The sequence below is a fragment of the Cricetulus griseus genome, chromosome 2 (genome assembly GCF_003668045.3).
Source record: "Cricetulus griseus strain 17A/GY chromosome 2, alternate assembly CriGri-PICRH-1.0, whole genome shotgun sequence".
NCBI lineage: Eukaryota > Metazoa > Chordata > Mammalia > Rodentia > Cricetidae > Cricetulus > Cricetulus griseus.
In genome coordinates, this window is record NC_048595.1 from 265125405 (window position 1) to 265150436 (window position 25032).

Below are 25032 nucleotides of genomic sequence, written 5' to 3' on the forward strand. Positions count from 1 at the left end.
GGTCATTAGGCTTGGTGGCAAACACCTTTACCCACTGAACTCTCTTTCTGACCCTGACTCAAGATTTACTTTTATATTAGTTGTAGGGATAGTCCAGTTGGAGAGAGACTGTGTATGCATGTATTCCAATGCTATTTCATTATATAAATACACTATGTTCTATTTGGGTTTGCCATTTTAATCTAATCTAACTAAGGTTCTTATATAATATACTCTCTGTGCATGGTTGTTATGGTCATTTTCTATACAGCAATGGGGCCAAGTCATAGGTAGTTAGTTGTGTTAAACTCATCAGTAGAACCAGTTTCCAAATTCTGCCATTTAAAATCATCCCAACTGAGGGTGAGAGTCCAGTTTCTGTGCTCTAGCCTCTACTTGGTTTCCCTTCTTTTGCTTTAACCATTTGGGTGATCTGTGGTGATAATACTTTGGTTTTCAATTATATTTACCTAATGATTTGAGTGTTTTTGTTGTTGTTGTTTACTGGCCATTTTGTTAATCTTGCTCATAGGTTTGTTTTATGGATTTGATAGAACTCTATGTATTGTGAATATGAGTTTCTTTCCTCCTCACAGAAGGTAGCTTTTGGTGGTTATTATTTTAATGAAATCTATTTTAGTTTTATTTTTATAAATACCTTTTTATAGCTGGGTGTGGTGATGCACACCTTTATTTAATTTCACAGCACTTGATAGCAGAGGCAGGTGTATCTCTCAGTTTAATGGCTACATACCGAGTTCCCGCTGGCTACATACTAAGATCCAGGCCAGCCACAGCTACATACCCAGACTTTATCTCGAAATTTTAAACACTAATCTGTTTAAAAACTGTGCTGTGTGTGGGACCATCAACAGAGTATGGTCAACCTGCCAGGGGTCATACCCTTAACTGACTTTCCTTCCACTCAAACCATCATTCTGTAATGCTAAATAGTTTGATCTTATATAGGCAATCACAGCTGCTGTGAATTTATTTTAATATTACCTTCAGCTGTGTGATCTATTTTGAATGACTTTTCATTGATAATGTAAATATGGAATGTTTATTTCAGTATTTATTGAAAATACAATTCTTTCCTTAGGAGTTGCAGAGCCGTTTTGTTTTAAACAAGTGCCCATATTGCTTGTAATGTGTCAGTCCAGATGCTATGGTCCATTGCATCTGCTTATTTTGGCAGTCATACTAGCTTAACTGTAGATCTCAGTTTTTACACACTTATAGTGTAAATTCCCGAGCTTGTAATTTTACTTATTAACTATTTTTCATCCAACTAAACATTTAGATTGAGTGATAATTTTCACTAAAAAAATCATTGCTGGATTTAGATTAGCATTAATTGAATCTATGGTTTGATAGGGGGAATTAATATAGCATTTTTGCGTAGTCTTTGTTTACATTTATTGCCTGTCTTTATAAATTTAGAGCTTCTTTAAATTTTCCAAGCAGTAAATGACAGGTATGGTACATTTGTACTGCTTATGTACTTGACAACTTTTATTGGTATTATTTAAAATGACATTTATTTTTATTTTCATTTTCAGTGGCTATTACTGCTTTGTAGGAACATAGTAGCTATATCATAAAGAATTAACCTTGTATCAAGAAGTCTTAGTGACTTGACTTGATTTCAACATTTGTAGGTGTTTCAATAAAGATCTTCCACATAAGCAATTGTGGCCTTTGTGAGTAAAGACAGTTTTATTTACAAGTTTTTTTTTTTTTTCTTTTAAGCTTTTTATGCCCTCCATTTCCATTTCTTCCTTTTCCTTTCTTTGCTTAGTGAGAACTTTGGTTGTGAATAGTGAAATTCTAATCTTGAGCCAGTTCAGTTATGTTGACAGTTGAATTAGCTTCAGAGGCTCGGAACTATATATACTGACTGAACTGTTCAGAATTTTTGTTTTTGCTTTTGTCTTGTAGGAAACTGCAGTAAAGGAGGAAGAAGATGACATTTCTGACAAAGGCAGTGATTCTGAAGAGGAAGAAACCAATAGAGATTCGCAGAGTGAAAAAGATGATGGTAGTGACAGAGAATCTGATAGAGAACAAGATGAAAAACAAAACAAAGACGATGAAGCAGTAAGACCTGATGGCCCTTGGTCCCGTGCCCCCCCCCCCCGCCCCCGTTTTGCTGAAGATAGAGCCCAGTGCGTACATCAAGCTCCAGACTCGATAGTTTAAATTCCTTTGTTTGTTTACTTGCTTTAAAAACTCATCCATTTCAGAATTTTATTACTTGACGATTTCATTCGTTTTTAAGAAATTTCTGTCAGTGATTATAAAGGAAAATCATTTCAAACAAGGATTGGAAATCCCAGTTTTCTCAAATTTGTTGAAATTATGAAGTGGAGCAGGTTCTGTGTTTGAGTGAGACTAGTTTGATCTCTTAAGGAAATTTTCAGTGATGGAAGATGTCTGTGGAAATAGGAGTAAGGGGAGATGGGAGTGAGACAGGAGCAGTCCTTGGAAGGTTCTTCCATGGGTTCCAGATCCTGCTGAGAAGAAACATCACTGTGAACCTGATGGTGGAGAGTCAGTTGAAAGGAAAGCTTTTAGAATGTCACCTTGTTTTCGTAATGTAATTAAGAGTTTATTAAGATGGTGAGGTCCACTGTATGTGCATCAAATTTCACTTGATTTTTGGAAATGATACAGAAAAGAATATCTGGAGGCTCATTGCAAATGAAGTATATACTGATCTCTGTTCACTTGCTCTAAAAGTGATCTTGTGATTTGAGAGAAAATGTGGTCCCCTGAATAGTCTCTGAGAGTCTTGGAATAGGTGGGGAGTGGAATACAAAGGTACAGAGAGCTAATGGACCTACCTGTCCTTGGGAGTAAAAGCAGATAAAGATGACTTTTCATTAGTTGCTGGGTCTTGAGTGCTTTTAGACTTGGAGAATTCCTCAGCTCCACTCTTAAGAAAGACTTGTCATGTAGCTAGTATCAAGGTTCTATAGATAGCCTTTTACCTTTTTTCCTTTTTCCTTTTTTTTTTTTTTTTTTTTTTTGAGACAGATTCTCACTATGTGTTTCTGGCTGTCCTAGAACTCATTGTGTAGACCAGGCTGGCCTAGAACTCACAGAGATTTGCCTGCCTCTGCCTTGGTGCTGGGATTAAAGGCATCCACCACTATGTCCAGCTACAGATGAGTTTCTTTAGATGACCAAAGATAAGCAGTTAACCAACAGATTCATAATCTATTTCATCCTAAGCATGATTTAGTCCATAGAGTCCAAGAGAAATACAAAATAGCTTTTGCCTTTGAGCATTCTGGCTGTCAGGACCAGCAGACTTAAAATAAATGTTATGGTATGTACAAGAATTAATACATGTTATACAAACTGTAGTAATGGCATAACAGTGTGATAGCTAAGTTGTAAGGCAGTGGAACATTCTTGTTGGTAGGCTTTTCTTGGGAGTTGATAGCAGTAGTATTTCACTCTATTGAAAGAATTAAGAGTAGGAGCTTACAAGACTGACAATGTGACCAGAAACCCACCCATGGTTCTGGGCGAGTACAATGATTTAGTAACTTCAGAGAAGTGCAGATAGTTCTGATGACGAGTAAAAAGGACAGGGAAGAAAGCTAGGGTGTGGGCTCAGGGTCAGGTCTGGAACGTCAGCATGCTGTGGGCATAGGTACAGTTGTGCCTGACAGATGATAAGATTTGTGGAAATGAATTTATAATCCTGCTAAATGGTCTCTGCAAGATACCAGATTTCAAGTACTCTTATTTTTTTTTTTCCCTCCTAGGAGTGGCAAGAATTACAACAAAGCATACAGAGAAAAGAGAGAGCTCTTTTGGAAACCAAGTCAAAGATAACACACCCTGTGTATAGTCTTTACTTTCCTGAGGTGAGTTGCACTCAGCCTAGTATTTCCATTATTCGATTTCTTCTTTCCTTATATTTCCCATTGGATTTGTACTGCTCTGTGGTATGTTTATTGCTCCTAAGTGTAATAACTGGTTTATTTTTGATAGGTCACTGTCTTGGGGTTTTATTGCTATGAAGACACACCATGACCACAGCAACTCTTATAAAGGAAAACATTTAATTGGGGCTGGCTTACAGTTTGGAGCTTTAGTCCATTATCCTCATGGCAGGAAGCATGGCAGCATACAGACAGACATGGTGCTAGAGAAGGAGCTCAGAGTTCTACATCTGGACCAGCAGGCAGTAGGAAGTAAATAGGCTTGAGCTCCTGAGACTTTAAAGCCTGCCCCCACAGTGACACACTTCCTCCAACAAGGCCACATCTATTCCAACAAGACTATACCTTCGAACAGTGGCGCTCCCTGTAGGCCAAGTATCCAAACACATTAGTCTGTAGGGATCATATCTGTTCAAAGTGCCACAATCACCCTCATAATAAATACTATAATTGAAAAGCTTTATGTGAATATGTTGTTTACAGGGGTATTAACTTTCTAACTTTTTATGATTTCCTGTGCTTCTGTCATCTCTGCTCCAATTACTGAGTACTGTGCCCAATGGCTATTTGCATTCAGTAGTGAAAGGATGCTTTATTAAGATGAATGTAATATTTTGTCTTTGGTGACTTGGCTGTTCAGGTAGTTCACCCCTTTGCAGTTTTAAGTAGGATGAAAGAAATTCTTCTCTCTGAGAATTCTTTACCACCTCCTTGGCACCACCAAACTTGCATTTGACCCCAGTAACTGTCCTTGTTTGTAGGAATACATGAGCCCATGGGTGGTAGTTACACGGGACCAGCGTCTTTGGGCTCTGAACAATGTTCAGCTAAACTGAGCAATACCGGAGTCCCACACTGAGGACCAAGTATCACAGTGCCATTGTTCTTGTTTACTTTGTCATTACGCCTGCTCACCTTTAATGTCCTTGCTCTCTCTTTTGTTGGTATGGAAATGACTTTGGAATTCCTTTGACATTTGCTTTTGAAGATGATTCTGTCTGTGGAGCTGAGATCAAGTGCTGGTTCCTCCAGTTCATGGAAATTGATCCACAACTTTGCCACACAGCATCCTCTCTCCTCATGCTTGGCCAGTGGGTTAATGTATACAGTCTGCTTTCTTTTTGAGACTATCAGTACAAAGATTCTGGGGCCTTCTAAATAGAAGTCCTAAATGACCTGGCTTTCCAAGCTAATAAGTAAGTGGCTTTGCACAGACTCTTGTTTGGACTTGGAGCAAAGTCAGCCTGGGGTTTCATCTTAATATATGTGCTGATCTTCTGACATGTCTTGGGTTTTAACCCATCTGTTAGGGGCATTTTGCCCATTGTAGAGATAACCTGCCAACACCAGGCATTGTGGAATCAAGCAAATAAATTCTGCTTGTTAATTGGTTTTAAAAATCGGGAAAAAAAAAAGTGTGGGATGAGGTAAGCACTCACCCTACATGATGGTTTCCCATGGAACCTACAGTATCATTCAGATTGTGCTTTGTTAATAAGCATTGACTCCCTTGAAGTATTTTATCCTCAAAAATGCTTTATCCTAGTATAGTCTTTACCTCTCAGTCAACATTTGGAAACTCATGACCAGTGAGTTATATGTGGCCTATAGTGAATACCACTGAATGTAGCTTAACACAGAATTGTAAATTTAAAACATTGAAGGGTTATTGTAATTTATTTATTTTTTGTAGTGTGAGCTTTGTAGAGGATAATGTTGTTTCACAATGTCTAAAGTTTGAATGTGCAAGCCAAGTTTGATGGCCTCCCCTCTTATCGCCTAAACCATGTGGCCCTGGCTAGTTTTGAACTTACAGAGGTTCACCTGCATCTGCCTCCCTAGTGCTGAGAATAAAGGCCTGTGCCTGCAGTCTGCTTGCTTTTGCACTTGATATTACATTATGAACAAAATTACCTGAGCACAACTTTATTCATTCTTTTCATACTGCAACAGCATAAAACAGTATAAAATTCTCCAATACTGCATGTTGGGATTGTTAGGTTTGTATAAACTTTATATATGTATGAACACACACACACACACACACACACACACACCACACACACACACACACACACACACACACACACACACACACACACACACACACACACACACACACACACACACACACACACACACACACACCCAGTAATCCTCCTGCAGCCTCATCAATCCTCAAGCGGAACTTAACTTTTTTTATTAGGAGCTGCTCTCATCATTGCACATTTGTGATTTACTTACTAGCCTTAATCATGATGTTTTGTGGCCCATGGCACTTAACAGAAGAGCTTTTAGTTGCATTTAAAGTAACATTGTTGGGGCTGGAGAGATGGCTCAGAAGTTAAGAGCACTGACTGCTCTTCCAGAGGTCCTGAGTTCAATTCCCAGCAACCACATGGTGGCTCACAAACATCCGTTATGAGATCTGGTACCCTTTTCTAGTGTGCAGATATACATGGAAGCAGAATGTTGTATACATAATAAATAAAATATTAAAAAAGAAACTGTTAAAAAATAAAATAACATTGTTAAAAAATATATACAAGTAATAATGGAAAGACAGAAGGGCCAGTGAGGTGGATCAGCAAGTACATGTACCTGTTGCTAGCCCCACTGACCTGGGATCCACATGTAACTAACAGAGAGGATTGCTTCCACTGGTTTCCCTCTGATTGCCACATATGCATCATAACATACATACACCAACATACATACAAACATAAAAAAAAAGTAAGCATTTAAAAAAGAAAAAGATAACCAAGTAAGCAAAAAATGTTAGTAAGTCACCTTAAAGGGTAAAAAAAAAAAAAATGGAAAAGATTGGGGTTTAAAAATAGAAATATTTCCCAGAGAAATTATTTCAGTTTTTTTTTTCCTTTTTAAAACAGGATATCTTTGTTCCTATCAATAGAATTTTTTTTAAGTGTTAGAAAATTGAGTGTTTAGGATATGATAGTGTCATATTTTGGTACATCTTAGAGTTTATTTTTAGCACCCAGCATTTTTCTTTAAAACCGGTATCTTCCCTACTCAGTGCTTAAAACAAGTAATACCAAGCACAGGTCTAGCAGTGATTTACTAATAGGAAATGTAGCCCAGTGATGGCGATGGGTACACTGAGGCACTGAGGCGTGGTGCATGCAGACTGCTTGGCCTTGGGTTCATGAGTAAAATCTGGTTTTTTTTTTTGTTTCGGTTTTTTTTTTTGTTTCGGTTTTTTTTTTTTTTTTTTTTTTTTTTTTTTTTTTTTTTTTTTTTTTTTGCCTTTTGTTCTATCATTTCTAATTCCTAGCTCTCATTGTGCATTCTAGTGGTGGTTTCCTAATGAGCATTTTGTTGTTCTGATCTTTTGGAAGTTCACCTAGAAATGCTGAGCTTATTAAATTAGTAGTGTGCAATGAAAGATAGATACAAGCTTTAAGTGTAAAGCGTTTAATGCATTGGTATTTTTATTGGGCTGCCCAAGTCTCTTCTACTCATACATTGGTTTTTGCTTATCACTAGGTCAAATAACTGATTTTTGTATGATATAATAGTTTTCCTTTTTAGACTATCTTTCTATCTTTTAACATTTGAATCATGGATTTTTAATATTGAGATCCATTAGCAGGTTTAATGGATTTGTTGAAACTCCGAAAGTTACGCATAGAATTATTTGGGGCATAGTGCATGTATTTTGCAGTGGTTTAGTACAGTTTGTTTATCTGCTAGGCACTGTATCCGTGCTGAAGATGTAGCACTTAAAAGGACAAGGATAGCACCCTTAAAATAAAACAGTTAAAGCTGTTTCTCTAGTCCTTTCTGACAATTCTTGCTCTTTTTTTTTTTTCTTTGCAGGAAAAACAAGAGTGGTGGTGGCTTTATATTGCAGATAGGAAAGAACAAACATTAATATCCATGCCATATCATGTATGTACACTGAAGGATACAGAAGAGGTAATTAGCCAACAATATTTCTGTTTTAATATCTTAAACTTCATTATGCTTCATTAAAATTTTTTGTTGTTGTTTTGGTTTTTGGAGACAGGGTTTCTCTCTGTGTAATAGTCCTGGTTGTCCTGGAACTCTCTTTGTAGATCAAGCTGGCCTTAAACTCACAGAGATCCACCTGCCTCTGCCTCCCAAGTGCTGAGATCAAAGGCATGTGCCACTACCACCCGGCTTCATTACGTTTTTATTAATTCAATTTATTGTGATTTTCTCATTGCATTTATTTGTTCGTTTTTGTTGGGGTTAGCTTCAGGCTCCCTACTGGCTTTGAACTCCTGATCCTTCTGCCTCTATTTCCCAAGTTTTGGGATTACAGACTTGCATTACCATACCAGGCAACTTATTGTAGCAGTAGGTTTCTGTCCCAGCCATCAACTCCCAAATAACTGACATGGAGACTCAATATTAATTATAAATGCTCAGTTGATAACTCAGGCCTATTACCAACTAGCTCTTAGAACTTAAATTAACCCATTTCTGTTAAACTATATGTTGACATATGGCTCAGGGGGTTACCTGTCCTCCAGCATGCCTTGCCCCTCTGTGTCTCCTGGTGAGCTCACTGACTTCTCCTTTCTTTCTCACAGCATTCTCAGTTTAACTGTCCAACCTATACTTAGTGCCTGGCTACTGGCCAGTCAGTACTCTCATTAACCAATGAGAGTAATTTTGTTCACAGTATACAGAAGGATTATTCCACAGCAACTTACATATTGTTTGATGTAAGAAATTTTAAAATTGTTATCTCATATTTTAGGCTGACTCATTGGAAATTCCTAAAGAATTGTAGAAGGTGGGCAACTTGGTCAGTGTGCTGAAAACAAAACTTGTTTTGAGGCAATTTTCCCCATCACTGTCTGCAAACACTGTCTGCAAGCCTTTATGTCTACTCTCTAGACTCTAATGATATTTTACTTAAAAAGTTAAAAATCATGGCCTGGAGAGATGGCTCAGCAGTTAAGAGCACTGACTACTCTTCCAGAGACCCAAGTTCAATTCCCAGAACCCATATGACAACTCACAGTTGTCTGTAACTCCAGTTCCAGGGGACCTGACACCCTCACACAGGGTTAAAATTTTGTTCTTGTTGGATTACTGCTAAGTAGACTATACTTTGCCTTGAAAAACCAAAGAACTGGTAATTTACTGTTTTAGGTTGGAATTTTTTTTTTTTATTTAGTTATTCTGCTCTCCCTGTTTTTATTTTTTGTTTGTCTGTCTCTGTGACCAGTACCTGAGAGAAAGAATTAAAGAAGGGAGGACTAGAGAAGATGTCAGTGGTTAAGAGTAAATACTGCTCTCAGAGAATCCTGGTTTGATTCCCAGCACTCACTTAAGATGGCTCCTGCTAGCCTGTAACTTTAGTTCCAGGGTATCTGGTGGCCTCTCCAAGTACCTGCACTTGTGTATGTACAATACACACACATCAATTCAGAATGAAAATAATTCTTTTTAAGGGAGGGAGGATTAATTTTAGAAGGTTCATCCATGTTTGGCAAATAGTCAGTTACTTTTAGTTCCATGACAAGGTAAAGACATGGAAATAAACTTGTTCATCTAAGGGTAGCCAAGAAGTAGAGAGGATAGGGAAGGGCCCAGGGCCAGATGTTGTCTTCATAGGCACACCCTTCCTGTGACCTACTTCCTCTAGCTAAGGCCCACCTCCTGTAGCCCATCACCTTCCAATAATTGCATCATTATTGGATGCAGAGTTGCTCATTCACTATGTTTTATGTTTACTCTCAGGAACTGTATTCTGTTGTACTCTATCTTGCTGTGTGTGATCCTTTTTAAGGGAGAAAGCTCTCTCTGTCAGCCTGGACTTAGTGTGTTAGTCGAGGTTCTCTAGAGGTCTAGAGGAGAGAACCGGTAGGATGAATGGGGGGAGCTTACAGGCTGTAGTCCAGCTGGTCCAACAGTGCCTGTGACCTGACAGAAAGTCCAAGAATCCAGTAGTTGTTCAGTCCACAAAGCTGTATGTCTCAAGATGGTCTTCAGTATATATTGGAATCCCAAAGAAGTAGGCTGTAGGGCGGGGTGGTGGTGATGGTACATGCCTTTAATCCCAGCACTTGGGAGGCAGAGGCAGAGGCAGGCGGATCTCTTCGAGTTCAAGACCAGCCTGGTTTACAAGAGTTAGTTCCAGGGCAGCCTCCAAAGCCAGAGAAACCCTGTCTCGAAACCCCCCCCACCACCAAAAAAAAAGAAGAAGAAATAGGCTCTAATGCCAGTGAAGGCATTCCTCAGCAACAAAATATGTAAACTTGCCAATGAGAATGAGGACAAGCAGATAAAAAGCAAAAGATGCTTTCTTCCATGTCCTTTCTATAGGCTATTACCAGAAGGTGTGATCCAGATTTAGGGTGGGTCTTCTGGCCTTCAATGATCCAGATTTAAAGTGAGTGTTTTAGTTACTGTTCTGTTGTTGTAAAGAGACACCATGACCATAGAAAAGCATTTAATTGAGTTGCGATTTCAGAGGCTTAGTACATTATCATAATGGCAGGGAGCATGGCAGCACACATGGTGCTGGAGCGGTAGCTAAAAGCTACATCCTGATCTGTAAGTCCAAAATCCCACTGGGATTTTGAAACCTCAGTGCCCACACCCAGTGACACACTTTCTCTAACAAGCCCACACTTCCTAATCTTCCTCAAAATAATGCCATTCCCTGGTGCCTAAGCATTCAAATAAATATGTGAGTCCATGGGGTTTATTCTTTACCAAACCACCACACTTGACTCCCTGTCCCCTGTAGGTTTATAGCCATATCACAATAGAAAAATTCATTCAGTACAACTTCAAAAATGCCTGTACTTTGTCATAGTCTCAGTATTGTTTAAGAATTCAAAGCCTCTTCTGAGACTCATGGCAGTCTCCTTAACTGTAATCCCCTGTAAAATAAAAATCAAAAAGTAAATCACATACTTCCAATATACAATGGCACAGAATGTGCATTGCCATTTCAAAAGAAAAGAAGGGGAACATAGTAAAGAAATATTGGACCACCTCAAGACTGAAAACCAGAAGGGCAAACTCTAAATTCTGCATCTCCATGTCTGTTGTGAAACGCTCTTCAAGTCTCTAACTCCTTTCAGTGTGTTTATCTCTTTTGGCCTGGTTCCACAACCAGTCTGCAGCCCTTCAGGTACCCTGCTTGCCTTGTCCTCTACCTGTAGACAGTTCATGGTACCAATTTTATTTTTTGTTTTCTCAAGACAGGGCTTCTTTGTGTGACCCTGGCTGTCCTGGAACTAGCTCTGTAGATCAGGCTGGCCTTGAACTCTCAGAGATCTGTCTGTCTGTGTCTCCTGAGCCCTAGTATAAAAGGGGTACATCACCGCCACTGCCTAACAGCCAACAACCAATTTTTAATGTATTTTCCTCGTGGCATTTCATGCAAATAATAATAAGGGTTATTCTCCCTCCCCAGATTTTACACAAAAATCAGCAAATACCATTCTTCACAACCTTTCCTTTCTTTTTTCTTCTAACAATAAAATTTGGATATGGATCTCCAGAGTTACACATAATCTTTTCCTCCATAAGCACGATGCAGTTGTTAGCCAGGAATCAATACTGATGTAGTGCAGTGTCATAGTTCATGCTCATTTTCCACACAGGTCTGCCATAATACTTCCAGTTCAAAATCTAATGGAGGATTACACTTGTTTTTTGTTTTTAGATCCTTTTTACTCTGGATGTCAGCCAAACATGGGCTTGACTAGAGTTATACTTCCAGCCACTCTGTTTTCTTTTTCAAAATCCTAGCAAGGCGTTTTGTTAGAACACAGTGTAATTTGTTTCATTGCTTACTCATTATATTTCTTACTAGTCATATGTGTCATGTTTTACCCATTGTATTTGTTTGCTTCCTATTTGTAGCAGTAAGGTTTTCATATTTCTAGGGTGGTTGGGGAATCTTCTCTGTGGTGTGTTATTTTCAGCATTATACTTTTCTCCAAAGATTTTTACCAAATGTTTAGTACACAGCAATGGTTTTTATTTAAATCAATTTTTAGTATGTTGTTTGTTCAGTATAGTTTCAGTTTAAGAGTGAAACTGGACACCACCAGTGTGGTCAGGACTTATTTTTGTATGTATGGTTGTTACCATTATTCATTTTTATTTGATTGTTTAAATTAGTTTGGATTTTTTCCCTCTTACTATGAAGAAATCAGTCTTTAAAAAAAGCTGGGCAGTAGTGGTGAACGCCTTTAATCCCAGCACTGGGTAGGCAGAGGCAGGCGGATCTCTGTGAGTTTGGGGCCAGCCTGCTCTACAGAGTGAATTCCAGGACAACTAGGGCGGTTAACACAGAAAAACCCTGTCTTAGGGGAGAAAAGACAACAACAAATACTTCTTTCTAGTTTGTTTCTTGTCTCAGTTTTCCAAGTTCTGGTATTATAGATTTGCATTACAATGGCCAGCTTTTTTTTTAATGGCCTTTATTAATATATAACATTGGCTACAAAAATCTGAAATTTGGAGATAAGAGGCAGATTTCATGTGCTAGTACACATGAAAATGTCATTTTAAATAATGTATTCTTATGCTCATAAAGAATTGAAGTCTCTAAGTCTATGTTATGATACTTATTTGTATGTATGTTTATGATTTAATGAGAAATAAAAATACTGTTTTGGACTTTTGTGTAGTTTCCTATAATTTATATTTTATTTTTCTGCAGTGGTTAGGTATTAGGTGGTAAAGGGCCTCATTAAAACTAATAAATTATTTTCTGAAATATAATTGAGTGGAAATATGTAATTCTTTTAAAATTTGTTTTTATAGTTTGGGTTTTCATATGTAAATATAATGAATTTTACTTGTTTTTATCTCTGCATTGTCCCCTCTGATTCTTTCCCTTGCCCTCTGAAACCCCTTTCCCAATGTATGTACATACGTGTGTGTGTGTGTGTGTGTGTGTGTGTGTGTGTGTGTGTGTGTGTGTGTGTGTGTGTGTGTGTGTGTGTGTGTGTGTGTGTTCTCATGTGTTCGTGTTCCCACCAAGTTTAATTAGGATGCTTATATGAGCATGGGTGGAAGGCTATTTACTGGAGTGTAAGCAACTTTAACCACTGAAAAAATGACACCCTTGTCCCCCAGGAACTATTAACAGTCCCTTGGGTTGTGGGGCCTTGTTGAAGTCTACTCTTGTGAAGAGCTGAGAGTCCAGTGGCTCTAGTCATATCCTCAAGAGTTATTTTTGCAGCATATCTCCCCACTCTGGCTCTTTTATTCTTTCTGCCCCATCTTCTCAGAGCCTTGGAGGGTCTTTTTGATTTTTAAAGGCATAGATAATTTATCCTGGAAATAAGAGAATTTGTCAAGAATTATTTTTTAATCTAGCCAAGTCTATTGTTTAATTCAACATTTCATTTAGTCATAGTGTCATTCTTTGCTCCTTTTCCTTTTTTTTTTTGAGTTTCGAGGCCTTCTTGAATTGTGAACATAGAAATGAACCCCAGTAGTTCTGCTTAACTTGGCTTCCTTTTTGTTTAGTGTTTATAGTAGATACAGTAGAGCTCACTCATTTTGTTTGTTAATTGGGAGAGTTTCTGTAAGTCATCTGATGGACCACCAGGCTCCTAAGTACTCTAACGTAGGAAGTTTAATGACATTCTGCTGCTGCTTTTGCATAATACAGACTTTTAAGGATTGATTTTATCTTCTTAGGTAGAACTGAAGTTTCCTGCGCCAGGCAAACCTGGAAATTATCAGTATACAGTGTTCCTGAGATCAGATTCCTATATGGGTTTGGATCAGATTAAACCACTGAAGGTAAGAATAGTGATGTAAAACAAATGACTAGTTACTGGAGATGTGAGTCTGGTACCCCTTGAACAAATGCCCGAGGAGGTGTGGGAAGCAGTACAGTTTTAGGATGTAGAATGATGGGAGGAAAAAGCGGTCATCTCCTGCTTTCTTAGTAATAGTTCTTTAAGAAGCTTTGGACCTCAACTCTGAGTTACTTTCGTGGATGTTTTAATGTGTTATGTGGCACATTGCAGGGCTTTCCCAGATATGTTCTGTTTTCTTTAAAAGGTTGGAGGGGGTGGGGAGGAGCAGGACTCAGATTTTTACCACTGGCTTTATTGGAGTATTTATTGATTTCTGAAATGAAGGATTTTTTTGTTTTGGTTTTAATCATCTTAGAGCATAAACTTTATGTATGGCTTGAAGCACAGTTAGTCTTCATTTCCCTTGAGCTTTTCGTACAAGGCATTCTATTACATTAGTGAGATTGAGCAAAATCATTGTTCCACTGTTAGAGGAAAGAGCTGCACCAGCCATGGAATTCACCTCCCAGCTAATCTTTGGAAAACATGCTTGAATTTTTCTTCCTCAGCCAAAGACTTCTAATAAGATACCACTTGGACAGGAAACAGGGCTGTTAGTACTTTGTGCTATAGAAGTATATTCTTAAATGGTTCAACTTCTACAGGGTCAAAATACCAAATTACAGTAGAGATTCGTCTCCATTTCTGTGTAAGTAGGTTTAGTATTTTCATTTGTAGAATGGAGTATCTTTTTAATGAATGTGCTGAATTTAGAGTCAGCCACAGAATCCATTTCTTTGTGACTTACCAGGTATTTCTTCCATCATTCCTTTCCAAATTTCTGATGTGCATTTAATTCTTCTTTATAGTTGGAAGTTCATGAGGCCAAGCCTGTGCCAGAAAACCACCCACAGTGGGATACAGCAATAGAAGGTGATGAAGACCAGGAAGACAGTGAGGGGTTTGAAGATAGCTTTGAGGAAGAAGAGGAGGAAGAGGAAGGTGATGACTAACCAGTGTATGTGTGGACCACAGCGTTTGCACATATCTGCAAACATCTGCTGCTTTGTAAATTGTAACAAAACAGAAGCAGTGGAGAACTGATGTGGAGGGAAGGAAATGTTGGCATCTTTACTAGAAATGGATACATAAAATAGGCAGTTGGTGGTGCCATGGTACAGTCTGAAAAGGGGTTATTTAAAGCCTTTCAGGTATGGGGTGGTGCGTTTATATCATCTGCAAATGATAATAAATCCTTTGTTGTTAACAACTGTCCAGAAGTGTGGGCTGTGCATTACCTGATCAGTTTATGGTCTCAGTCAGAGTCAAGGTACATGAAAAACAATCTTCTTTGTTCAGCTTTAGTTTTAGTAAACATTAAAATATGATAAACATCACAAATATGTTTTAAGTAACATCTGCTCAAGTTTTTAATCTGTTAATAAGCTCTGTTGTTCATTTATCAATATTTTACAAATGGTAAAGTTGTAACAGTTCCACACATAAGTTCAAACCTTCATCTATCTTGGCCATAACTTAGCATTCTCACACATTCCACACAATACAGAGGGCTACATTTTGGAATTTTCCGTTCTTAATTGCCCAGAGTCAGCAAACATTACAAAAGTGGCTTTCAATGGCCTAAGGCCTCTTAAAGCCTCTGTTGGTGTCTCATCGCCAGATCTCATTCTTCTGATAAGCTCAGGGCGGAAAGTGATTGTGGGACCATGTGTTCTCTGATGCCTGAGTCATGTTATTCAGTCTTTTGAAAAGGGTCACTATAGAAGCTGGACAACATTCTTAGCTTTTAATCTACCTGACTATCAGAAGCCTTCTAAAGAAATAAATACAGCATACAAAGGAGGCATTTTTTGTATTCATTTTTGACTCCTGTTAATAAAATAGAAGTTTGATTCATTTTATGTAATTGTGTTTGTCTTTTTACTCCTAGAGAAAGGGCATAAATAGGGTAATCTTTTATTTTTCAACTAAAAGTTTAATATTGTACCTCACTGTGGAAGTGACTGCTATCTCTGTGTACTCTTGGACAACCCAGGAGGAAGAGCTATTTTTCTCTCATTTAGTACAACCTCAAGGGTAGTGCTCAACATAGAGTAAATGTGTATGTGATGAGTCACTGAGGTGAGAGTATTTTTATTACTAGATATGGAGGACACACAAGTCTACAATTCTATAAGACTGATTGCAATAATCCTATCAAACTCTCCATAGGCCAAAGTACTGTTGCAATACTAACTTACAACCTTGTTTATTTAAAAGGTTGCTACTCTTCCGTGCAGAATTATCACTGGTATTTTGTTACTATAGTAGTTGGAAATAAAATTTGAAGATTACCAAAAATATGAATTTTTTGTTGTTGTTTTAAATTTAAGGTGTAATACTTAACAATTGAAGATTTACTAGACCCTTGCTCATTGGTTGAATGAGACCCTCCCTTCCTATGCTACTGAGGGTCTGATTCATTTGTTTTGTTTAAATGTAAGTGTGTGACTTTGCCTTTCAAATCAGATATTACTGGGAAGCTTCAGTGTTGGTTGCAGCTGCTAGACATTTAAGTGTGACGGAGTGAACCAGCTTGTGTCAGGTGAAGGAGAGAGGCCAGAGGAAACTGAAGAAGTAGAATTGTAGTATTTGCATTTCATAGCTTTTCTGATAGCTCAAGAAAACTCTCCTCTGGTGGCTGTTTTCCCTCTAAAAGGGTATACAGGGCTCATTCAAACAACTGGCTTATTCTCTGGTGAGCATTTTACAGCCTGGTAAAAGCACCATGCTTACAAAAACAGCATGTCTTCCATCGTTGGAAATCCCAACCTAAAGAACATTTTCCTTGAACCAGGGACTTAAGGTGAACAACCTCAGCTGGGGTTTCATCTCTACTCAGTCACCAAACTCCACATCCCTTTTTTCTCCACAATGGGATTAATGACTTGTCCTGGTTTGCATTTTAGTTGAAAGGAACGTTTTGAGTGTTGTTTTGTTTTTACTCCTATTCAAAACTCTGACATTCTGTCAATAGAATAAATGAATATATAGGTGAAAACATAGTATGCACATACAGAGTGAAATTGATTACATATGAAATTAAGTTATTTACATTGTGTAATATTTTTTATCTAAATTTGCAAAGTACCCATCAAAATACAGCCTTCCACAAGGAGACTTTCCACCAGTTGAAAGTGTGGCAGGTGCCAAAGTTAGCATTGTTAAGACCCGACTGAGGCTTCAGACTCAAAATTATTCAGATGTTTATGTTCTCCAGAATTTTGTGGTATTTTGAAGAGAATCCAGCACGTTGGATGAGATTCTGCACTTGGAGCAATCTCTTGTTCTCTACTCTGCCTTTCCCAGCATACACTGAAGGGTGGAGAAGGACAGGCTGTGGCATAGTACCACTCTACTGTTTGCTGGGAATCTCGGGCCCTATAGGAGGTGTAGGAGTAGGATGCCAACCCCCATGTGGAACTAGGGAGTTGCATGTTATGAATGTATTGAGACTTTCTTAGCATGTTCTGGTTTTATTTTTGTGTTTTTGAGACAGAGCCTCACTATATAGCCTAGGCTGGCCTTGAACTCAACAGTGTAGCCCAGGTCGTGGACCTTGTGATCCTCCAGTCTCAGCCTCTTGAGTGAGTGATAGGATTACAGGCAAGAGCCACCACACCTGGTGTTGAACACATTTACTACATTTATTCAGGTATCTGCTCCAGCTAGCTCCTACCATACACTGGAGTGTTGTTTAGTAATAATTTGTATTTCAAATGCACTTCGGTACCCTACATATTTTTGAGGGATTGTTTATCATGTATTTACTAAGTTCCCATGTCCAGGCTCTGTGACTTAGGCACTGTAGCTATGTGGATCCTCTTTGTTTAAGAACTTAACTTGGCTTGGGTCAGCACATGGGTGGGCATTCATTTTAATATTTTTCCTTTGGCACGGTGGCTAATATTTAGAACGCCTCCCTTATCTTTTCACTAGGCAGAGGAATTATTATTATTTTAGGAACTAGCTATTGAGTTAGTTGGCCTTTGTCCACCCCCTTATCCTCTTTGGATAAAGCAAGACTCGTCCTTTGTTTTTAAATGCTTCTTTTTTGAAGCATTTTCTCAACTCTATGATTCCCCTATTTAGTCTGCCTTAAAGTGAAACAGCTATCTGTGAACTGGAGCATGACATTTTATCAGTGCAGTGATTAGTTCAAATGTGTCCCAAGATGTTAGCATCATCATACTCTTAAACTTGACACTAGGGCTATTTACAGACCTTCAGAAACAAAACAAACATGATCTTGTACGTTTTCCTGTAACTGAGCTAAAAATCCAAATAGCGTTCATGGGCATGCTTTAGGACTGGTTTCAGGCAGGTGTGTACATCCCAGGGGTATGCAGATAATAAGTCCATTGAGAAAATGTTAAAATAATGATTCTTTGTATTTAATCTCATCTTTTAAATTTCTATTTTTGTGTGTTTTATAATGTACATAATATATTGTACAGTTGTACACTTATATAATTTATAAATAAATAATACATTTATTGGTGCATTATATATCTTTTTCTGATTTTGGGTGCATGATGAAAACATCTGGATACTACTGTTCTGTGATACAGATAGGGTGACATTTCATCTCCCTGAAGGTTGGGGCTTTTGGCACTCTGCCCTTTGACATGACAGTGGCATACTCTGATACCAGGAGGCAAGGTTGCCTTTGCTGTGTCCAGATCCACTGCTGCCCCCAAGAGCGAAGCTGGTGGATGCTTCTTGCAGTGGAACCATGAAAGGCGGGGACGCTGATGCTGCTAAGAGCTGGGCTGTCAGTGGCTGCTACATAATAAAGGCTGGTGTGGGAAGGACCATCCCTCCAGGGCAAAACCATGCATAATGGTAACTGTGGCCACCACTTCCATGTAAGCAGATTTTAAAGGACACAGCTTCCCGGTATTTTCCAGCCTGGTTCCAGTAGAGGGCGACAGGACCATAATTAATTTTCTTTAAACAATGTTTGGTGGGACTAAACCAAAACCTCAAAAATGAATAAAGAAATTTTTATTTGAGATGAGCTATTACATGTTCTGAACCATCCCTGAAATTCCTGGACTCATAATCCTCTTTAAATTTCTTGAACAGCTTCAACTATAGGCCGGTGCCACCATGCCCAGCTAAGAAATGTTTCCTGGACTATCTGCACCGCCTAGAATAACGTCCTTTCCCTTTGAACTCTGTACCTACTCACACCAACCCTTGACTCCTTACCTGTGTACCTTAAATTAATTGTGCATCTGTTTGCAAGGTAAACCCATTTGTAGCAAACTGAGAGACAGTATGCTGTGACTGCATTGTGCTAGAACTACAATACACTTCTTGAGAGAAGTGGGGCAGTCTGGTAACATGGTGTTCTTTATAAAGTTCATGGTTTCAGCTATGAAGTTTTTCTGTTTGTACAAGCTAATCTGGCACGTCTGGGCTGTTAGCTCCAAGTCCCCTGTCATGTACAGCGTGAGTTTTGTGTCACCCACACTGCTCCTGTCCTCCAAATTTCACATGGGCGATGCCAAGTGGCTCAGGTACATGTGCATGTCAACAGAGGAACTTTCAGCTTGGGAATCTAGACCTTTAAAAGAGTGTGTGACATACCTGTTCACTCCTCACTGTTGTAACAACAAACATGCCCTCTGCATGAGGGAAAGGATGCCTGTCTTACATGGCTGTTGTCTGGACACATATCTGAGAAGGCAGTATGGAACTGAAGCATGTGTGTATGGAAAGGTAAGAAACATGGGCAGTGGCTTTCCAGCACTTGGAATTTTGTATGCACAGAAAATATTACACTTTCAGGGGAATAAGTTCTTAAAAAAAAAAAAAATAGAGCCAGGCATTGGTGTGCACGCCTTTAATATCAGCACTCAGGAGGCAGAGACAGGTGGATCTATGTGAGTTCAAGGCCAGCCTGTTTTACAGAGTGAGTTCTAGGACAGGCTCCAAAGCTACACAGAGAAACCTGTCTCCAAAAACAAAACAAAAAATTAGACCTCTCTGGCTGGAGAGATGGCTCAGCTGTTAAAGGCTAGGCTCACAACCAAAAAAATAAGACCTCTCACTTGAGAATAATGTACATTTAAGCCTCTTGCAAATGTTTTTTCTTAACTACCAAAGATGGTTTTGTTTCAATTTGAAGATAGTTCACTTACACGCAACTGATAAAAATATCCAGAACTTTCTAAATTGAATTCAGTCTATTACAGTTGGAAAGGGGTGTCTGAAAAGTGAGCTCTGTATCTGTTGTAAATCGGAGCTGTAGATGCTTTTGATCATTGCTGTCTTTACCCTTCCATAGCACCCTGCCAGGTTGCTGTTCGGTTGAAACCCTGTTCTGATCAGCATCACTAGTTCTCGTTGTCCAGTGAGGGCAGATTAGAGACCCTGGAGATAACACAGAGGAAGAGGGAGGGGGACCAATTTGCCAATGAGCATTTAGATTAGGAAAAAAATGCATGTGACAAATTGAATGAAGGATGAAAATTTCTGGACTTTGAAGCAGGTTGGAAAATTCCCAGGGGGCTGTGACTGTGAAAGAGGGTTCCTTCATTTATGTGCGCTACTACCCTTTGGCCCTGTCTTGTTAAGCCATCCTACTTCATAATCAAGTCCACAGTTTCTCCAGCTTCTTAATTTCTTGGTCTCTACCACGTTCTTGGGTCTCCAGTCACTTCCTTGAAAACTTACAGCTCCTCTAGACAACACATTAAACACAGGGCAGTGGCAAGGAGAAGCCGGAGTGTGGGGGGGCAGGAGAGGTGTCCATGTGACCAGCTGCAAGGCAGCCTCTGTGGCTGAGCTTCAGAAATTGGTTGTTTTCCCACCAACCCTAGGAGCTCTAGCCCCACCTACCCACCCCTGCCCGAAAGTCTGAGTCTATTATGATGGAAATTACAAGGATTAATGTGGTTATCTAAGAAGCTTTTGAGAAGGGGGTGAGACTATAGTGTTATGATCACTGCAGCATTTCTTGGCACTCTGGCAAGCCCCTGTGTCTTTCAAGTCTGCTGACTTAATGACATGGTATCTCACCAAATGTCAGGAGTGACACCTAAGGAGAGGCATGTTTCACATGGAATTTAAGTTTGACAATACTACTAAAGTTTGAGAAGAATTTTAATATTTTGGTGTGTTACAAGGAACAGGTTTTCAGAGTATGAAATCTTCAAAAAGCCCTTGGTTTACCTCCTGCTTCCTAGCGCTGTCGTTGCATTTGGTGCTTAGCAACCAGTTGGCCTAAACCCCTCCAAAGCAAAGCTTCACAGGGAAACAGCCCTTGGGGGTTAGGCTTGACACTCCCTCCCCTCTGCAGGAGTGAAGTGCTCAGAGCATCTCTTCAGCTTTGCTCAGAAGCTACAGGCATCTCTCTTGCCCCTCTGAGGGTCATACATGATGTGAAGGAGGAACATGAGAACAAGCCAGGGAAGAGAAGGGATTTGTCACATTTGGAGAACTACAGAACCCAGGCATCCCTGTGTACATCCCCAAATTCTCATCTGTCTTTCCAATGCATGCATGGAAGTGAAAACTGTAGGAATCTCATCTAGGGTGTAAGCCTCGCTAACCTGCCTCAGCCACGAGTGTTGCAGACAGTGGGCCTGGAGTTACACAAGATTCGAGACTCAGCTTTGTGAAATTCCAGGTTGGTTGAACCGTGTTAGCTGAAAGCATGAAACTATATTTTTAAAATCCCTCTCAAGGCAAAGACTCAAGTGTTAATGTTGCATATCTGTCTAGAGAGAAATGGTATGTTCTCTCTCCCCCAGTCTTGAATATAGTTTTAGGAGCCCAAGAGAGGGGCACAAAGGCTCAGAATGGCCCCCGACTCATTCTTTTTTCTCCAGAGCTGGCCTAATAGCCTTCACTTTTGCCTCAACCCAAAGCATTATAAGGATCTGCTCAAGACATCCCTCTTACCTGGTCAAATTGTTTTCATTTCTTAGAGGACCCCCTCACCAGATAGATTCTAGGACCTTGGGCATCCTAAGTAATAAGTGCTCTTCCACTGAGCTACACTCCCAGCAAACCCCCACACACACCATAAACTTTTTTATGAATTCAGTCAACTGTTTTAGTAAATTGTCAAGGCTGGCCATGCAGTTTCGATCCTCCTGCTGGGAGTACAGGCCTGACTTGGAGAATTTCCTTGACATTGATATGAAGGCAGAAGACTAAAGATGAAAGCAAAACTGAGCATGCTGATCTCTTGAAGAGTGCTGTTCCAGGGTTAAATTCAAGCCCCTAAAGTCTCCTGTCAATTCTTTTTGTTGGCACCTAGTTACAAAAATTCACCCTAGCAATATGTTCACAATAAAATAAGAGACACAAAGGTTCCCCCAGGTGGGTTATAACATGCTTGAGTTCCCTTCATAGGCTGAGACTTAGAAAGTAACTGCACGGCACACTATTGAACTGTAATGTGAGTGTTGTCCTTAAATATTTGAGAGTAAGACTCCTGTTTGCCATGCAGACTGAGCATCTTCCGTTTGTTTACATGGGCAGCCACTGTGGAAGAGTCGGGCAGGGAACTCATCACAGTCGCTTCTCAGATGTCACTCCTGAAGAGGAATGCTTACTGAGGAGCAAGGGACTTTTCTGCTTGAAAGCAACAGCATGGCTGCCTAGCCACCTTGAGGCAGTATGCCAGATTGTATGGACAAGACTGCCCCATGAGCTTCTGACTTCAGGGAGGTCTCTAACCTGCTTTTATAAGTCACCCAGGAAGATGTAGAGGGAGGAATAGGGACTAGGAAGAGCCTGAGAGACAGTGGAGGACAGCCTCCAGACTGTTCAGCAGATTCCACAGTTGTCAGAGAAAGAACAGCTGTGCTCTGCTTTCTCAGATACAATCGGTGTGAGGCCATAGACACACCCTAGCTGGACTTTGATACCACTTATTGCAGAAAGGTCAGCCTGACATTAACACTCATTAGTTAGACCCTTGCTCACCAATAACAGAGCATTCCAGTTTTCTCTAGATGTCCTTTTAAAACGATTCTTAAGGGCCAGGTGGTGGTGCACACCTTTAATTCCAATACTTGGGAGGCAGAGACAGGCAGATCTCTGTGGGTTCGAGGCCAGCCTGGTCTACAGAGCAAGTTCCAGGACAGTCTCAAAATCTACAGAAAAACCCTGTCTGGAAAAAACAAAACAAAGCCAAAACAACAAAAAACAAAACCAATCTTCAGGAATGAGGTAATTTCTGAATATTGACTGAACAGAGCCCCAAAATTACTGATCTCATAGGCAAAGGGAACAACAAAAGAAAATGCCACTTTTTTTTGTTTTTGTTTTTGTTTTTGTTTTTGTTTTTGTTTTTCGAGACAAGGTTACTTTGTGTAGCTTTGGAGCCTATCCTGGCACTCGTTCTGGAGACCAGGCTGGCCTCGAACTCACAGAGCTCCGCCTGCCTCTGCCTCCCGAGTGCTAGGATTAAAGGCATGCTCCACCAACACCCCGCCTGAAGACAGCTTGTTAATGCCTAACTACTTGGCAAAGCATTTCAAACACATTGTTCAGTCTGCCCAGAAGTAGATTAGATCAGATGTGACCATTATCCTGTCAATCAGGAAACACAGATGCAGAAGGTAAGTGACACAGGCAGGGGATTGTGCTCTTTGCTACTGGGCTGGAATGGAACACACACACACACACACCCTCCAGCCCCCCATCCCCCCCCCCAATGCTTAACCCCAAATTTACTTTGTGTACCTGGTTCCTGCAGCAGGCCTACAACAAGCTTAGTCACCAGGACTCTTCACGGGCTTCAGGGCCAGAAGATAAAGCCAACAATAGCAGTTACAAATAGCTGCATGGATACAAAGAACAAAACATGAAAAAGCAAAGATGTTTGTCATGTTCTAAAAGGTGTGTTATGGGTGTCTAGTACATGTAAGAGACAAGTAATGTTGGTTGTTTTTGAGACAAGGGTTTCATGTGCCCAAGGCTGGCTTCAAACTTGTTACACAGCTAAGTATGGTCTTGAACTGCTGCTTGTTAGAAGACACAGTTCTTGGGGAGATGTGGACCCTAGATAGGGAACTGGCAATGACAGATCAAAGTACGGATACCACCAAAAATCCAACTTGGTGAACTGAGTTTTATTGGGCTACTTACCTACTTACCAGAATGTAGATGAGCAAATGAGGGTGGGAATTGACTTGTTGGACAGAGGATGTGGTATCGGTGTTCACATGAGCAGTTCCAACTCGCACTTCTCACTTGCACAGCGCATGTGAGAATAAAAGAGCAGAAGAATTAAAGCCACATGAACAACCCACAGTGGACATATAATGCATGATGTCCCCTCGAAGATCAGGAACAAGGCAAGGGTGCCCATTTTCAACACATCTTTTCAATATGAGCTGGAATTTCAAGCCTGAGCCATTAGGCAAGGAAGAGAAAAGACGTCAAAATTGGAAAGAAAAAAAAGTGAGATTATGTCTGTTCACATGCTATGATTGTGTATGTAGAGAAACCTGTTAGAACTCACAAATGAATTCTTCCAAAGTCCAAGAATACCAAATCACATAAAAGTCAGTTGCATTTCTGTATCAATGAACAGTCTGAGAAGGGGTTCAGAAAAAATACCATTCACAGTAGCATCAAAAGGAATGAAAAGTCTTGGAACTCAACCAAGGTGATGAAAACTATAAAATATTGCTGAAGGAAATGAAAGAAGACATAAATAAATAGATCCCAGGTTCATGATTGGAAAGATGGCTGGTGAGACACCAGCACTGCTCCAAGTCATCTACAGAGTCCATACGAGCCCTAGAGTTTCTATTTAGATTTTTTATTTTTTTTTTTGTTTTAAAGGCATAGAAAAACTGTCTTAAACTCCATATGGAATTCAAGGGAGTTCTTGAAAAAAGAACAAAGCTAAAGAAGCCACTTACCCTCCTTTTTAACACTTGCTACACTACAGTAATCAGAACAGCATGCTACTGACATAAAAACTTACACACAGACTAATGAAGTGGAATAGAGAACCCAGAAATAAGCCCTTGCATTTTGGTCAAATAGATTTTTGTTGTTTTTTGTTTGTTTTTGAGACAAGGTCTCTCTCTATAGTCCTGGCTATTCTGGAACTCTCCCTGAAGACCAGGCTGGCCTTGAACTCAGAAGAGATCTGCCTGCCTCTGCCTAAGGAGTGCTAGGATTAAAGTTATGCATTACCATATCCATTGTGGTCAAGTAATTTTTAACAAAGGTCAAGTTCAGTCTTTGGTGAAAGATAGTGTTTTCAAAAAATGGTACTG

The 25032-nt window shown here is 39.6% G+C and overlaps 1 protein-coding gene across 2 annotated transcripts in view; it reads left to right on the forward strand.

Moving 5' to 3' along the window:
• Sec63 (SEC63 homolog, protein translocation regulator) overlaps positions 1-16077 on the forward strand; it is a 72414-nt gene extending 56337 nt beyond the window's left edge. For both annotated transcript variants that reach the window (XM_027402239.2, XM_027402238.2), the window contains exons 17-21: positions 1921-2079; positions 3759-3860; positions 7779-7877; positions 13611-13715; positions 14584-16077. In XM_027402239.2, coding sequence (XP_027258040.1) covers positions 1921-2079; positions 3759-3860; positions 7779-7877; positions 13611-13715; positions 14584-14727 — 609 coding nt within the window. In that variant the 3' untranslated portion in view covers positions 14728-16077. The remainder of the gene's footprint in view (positions 1-1920; positions 2080-3758; positions 3861-7778; positions 7878-13610; positions 13716-14583) is intronic.
• Positions 16078-25032: the final 8955 nt, after the last annotated feature.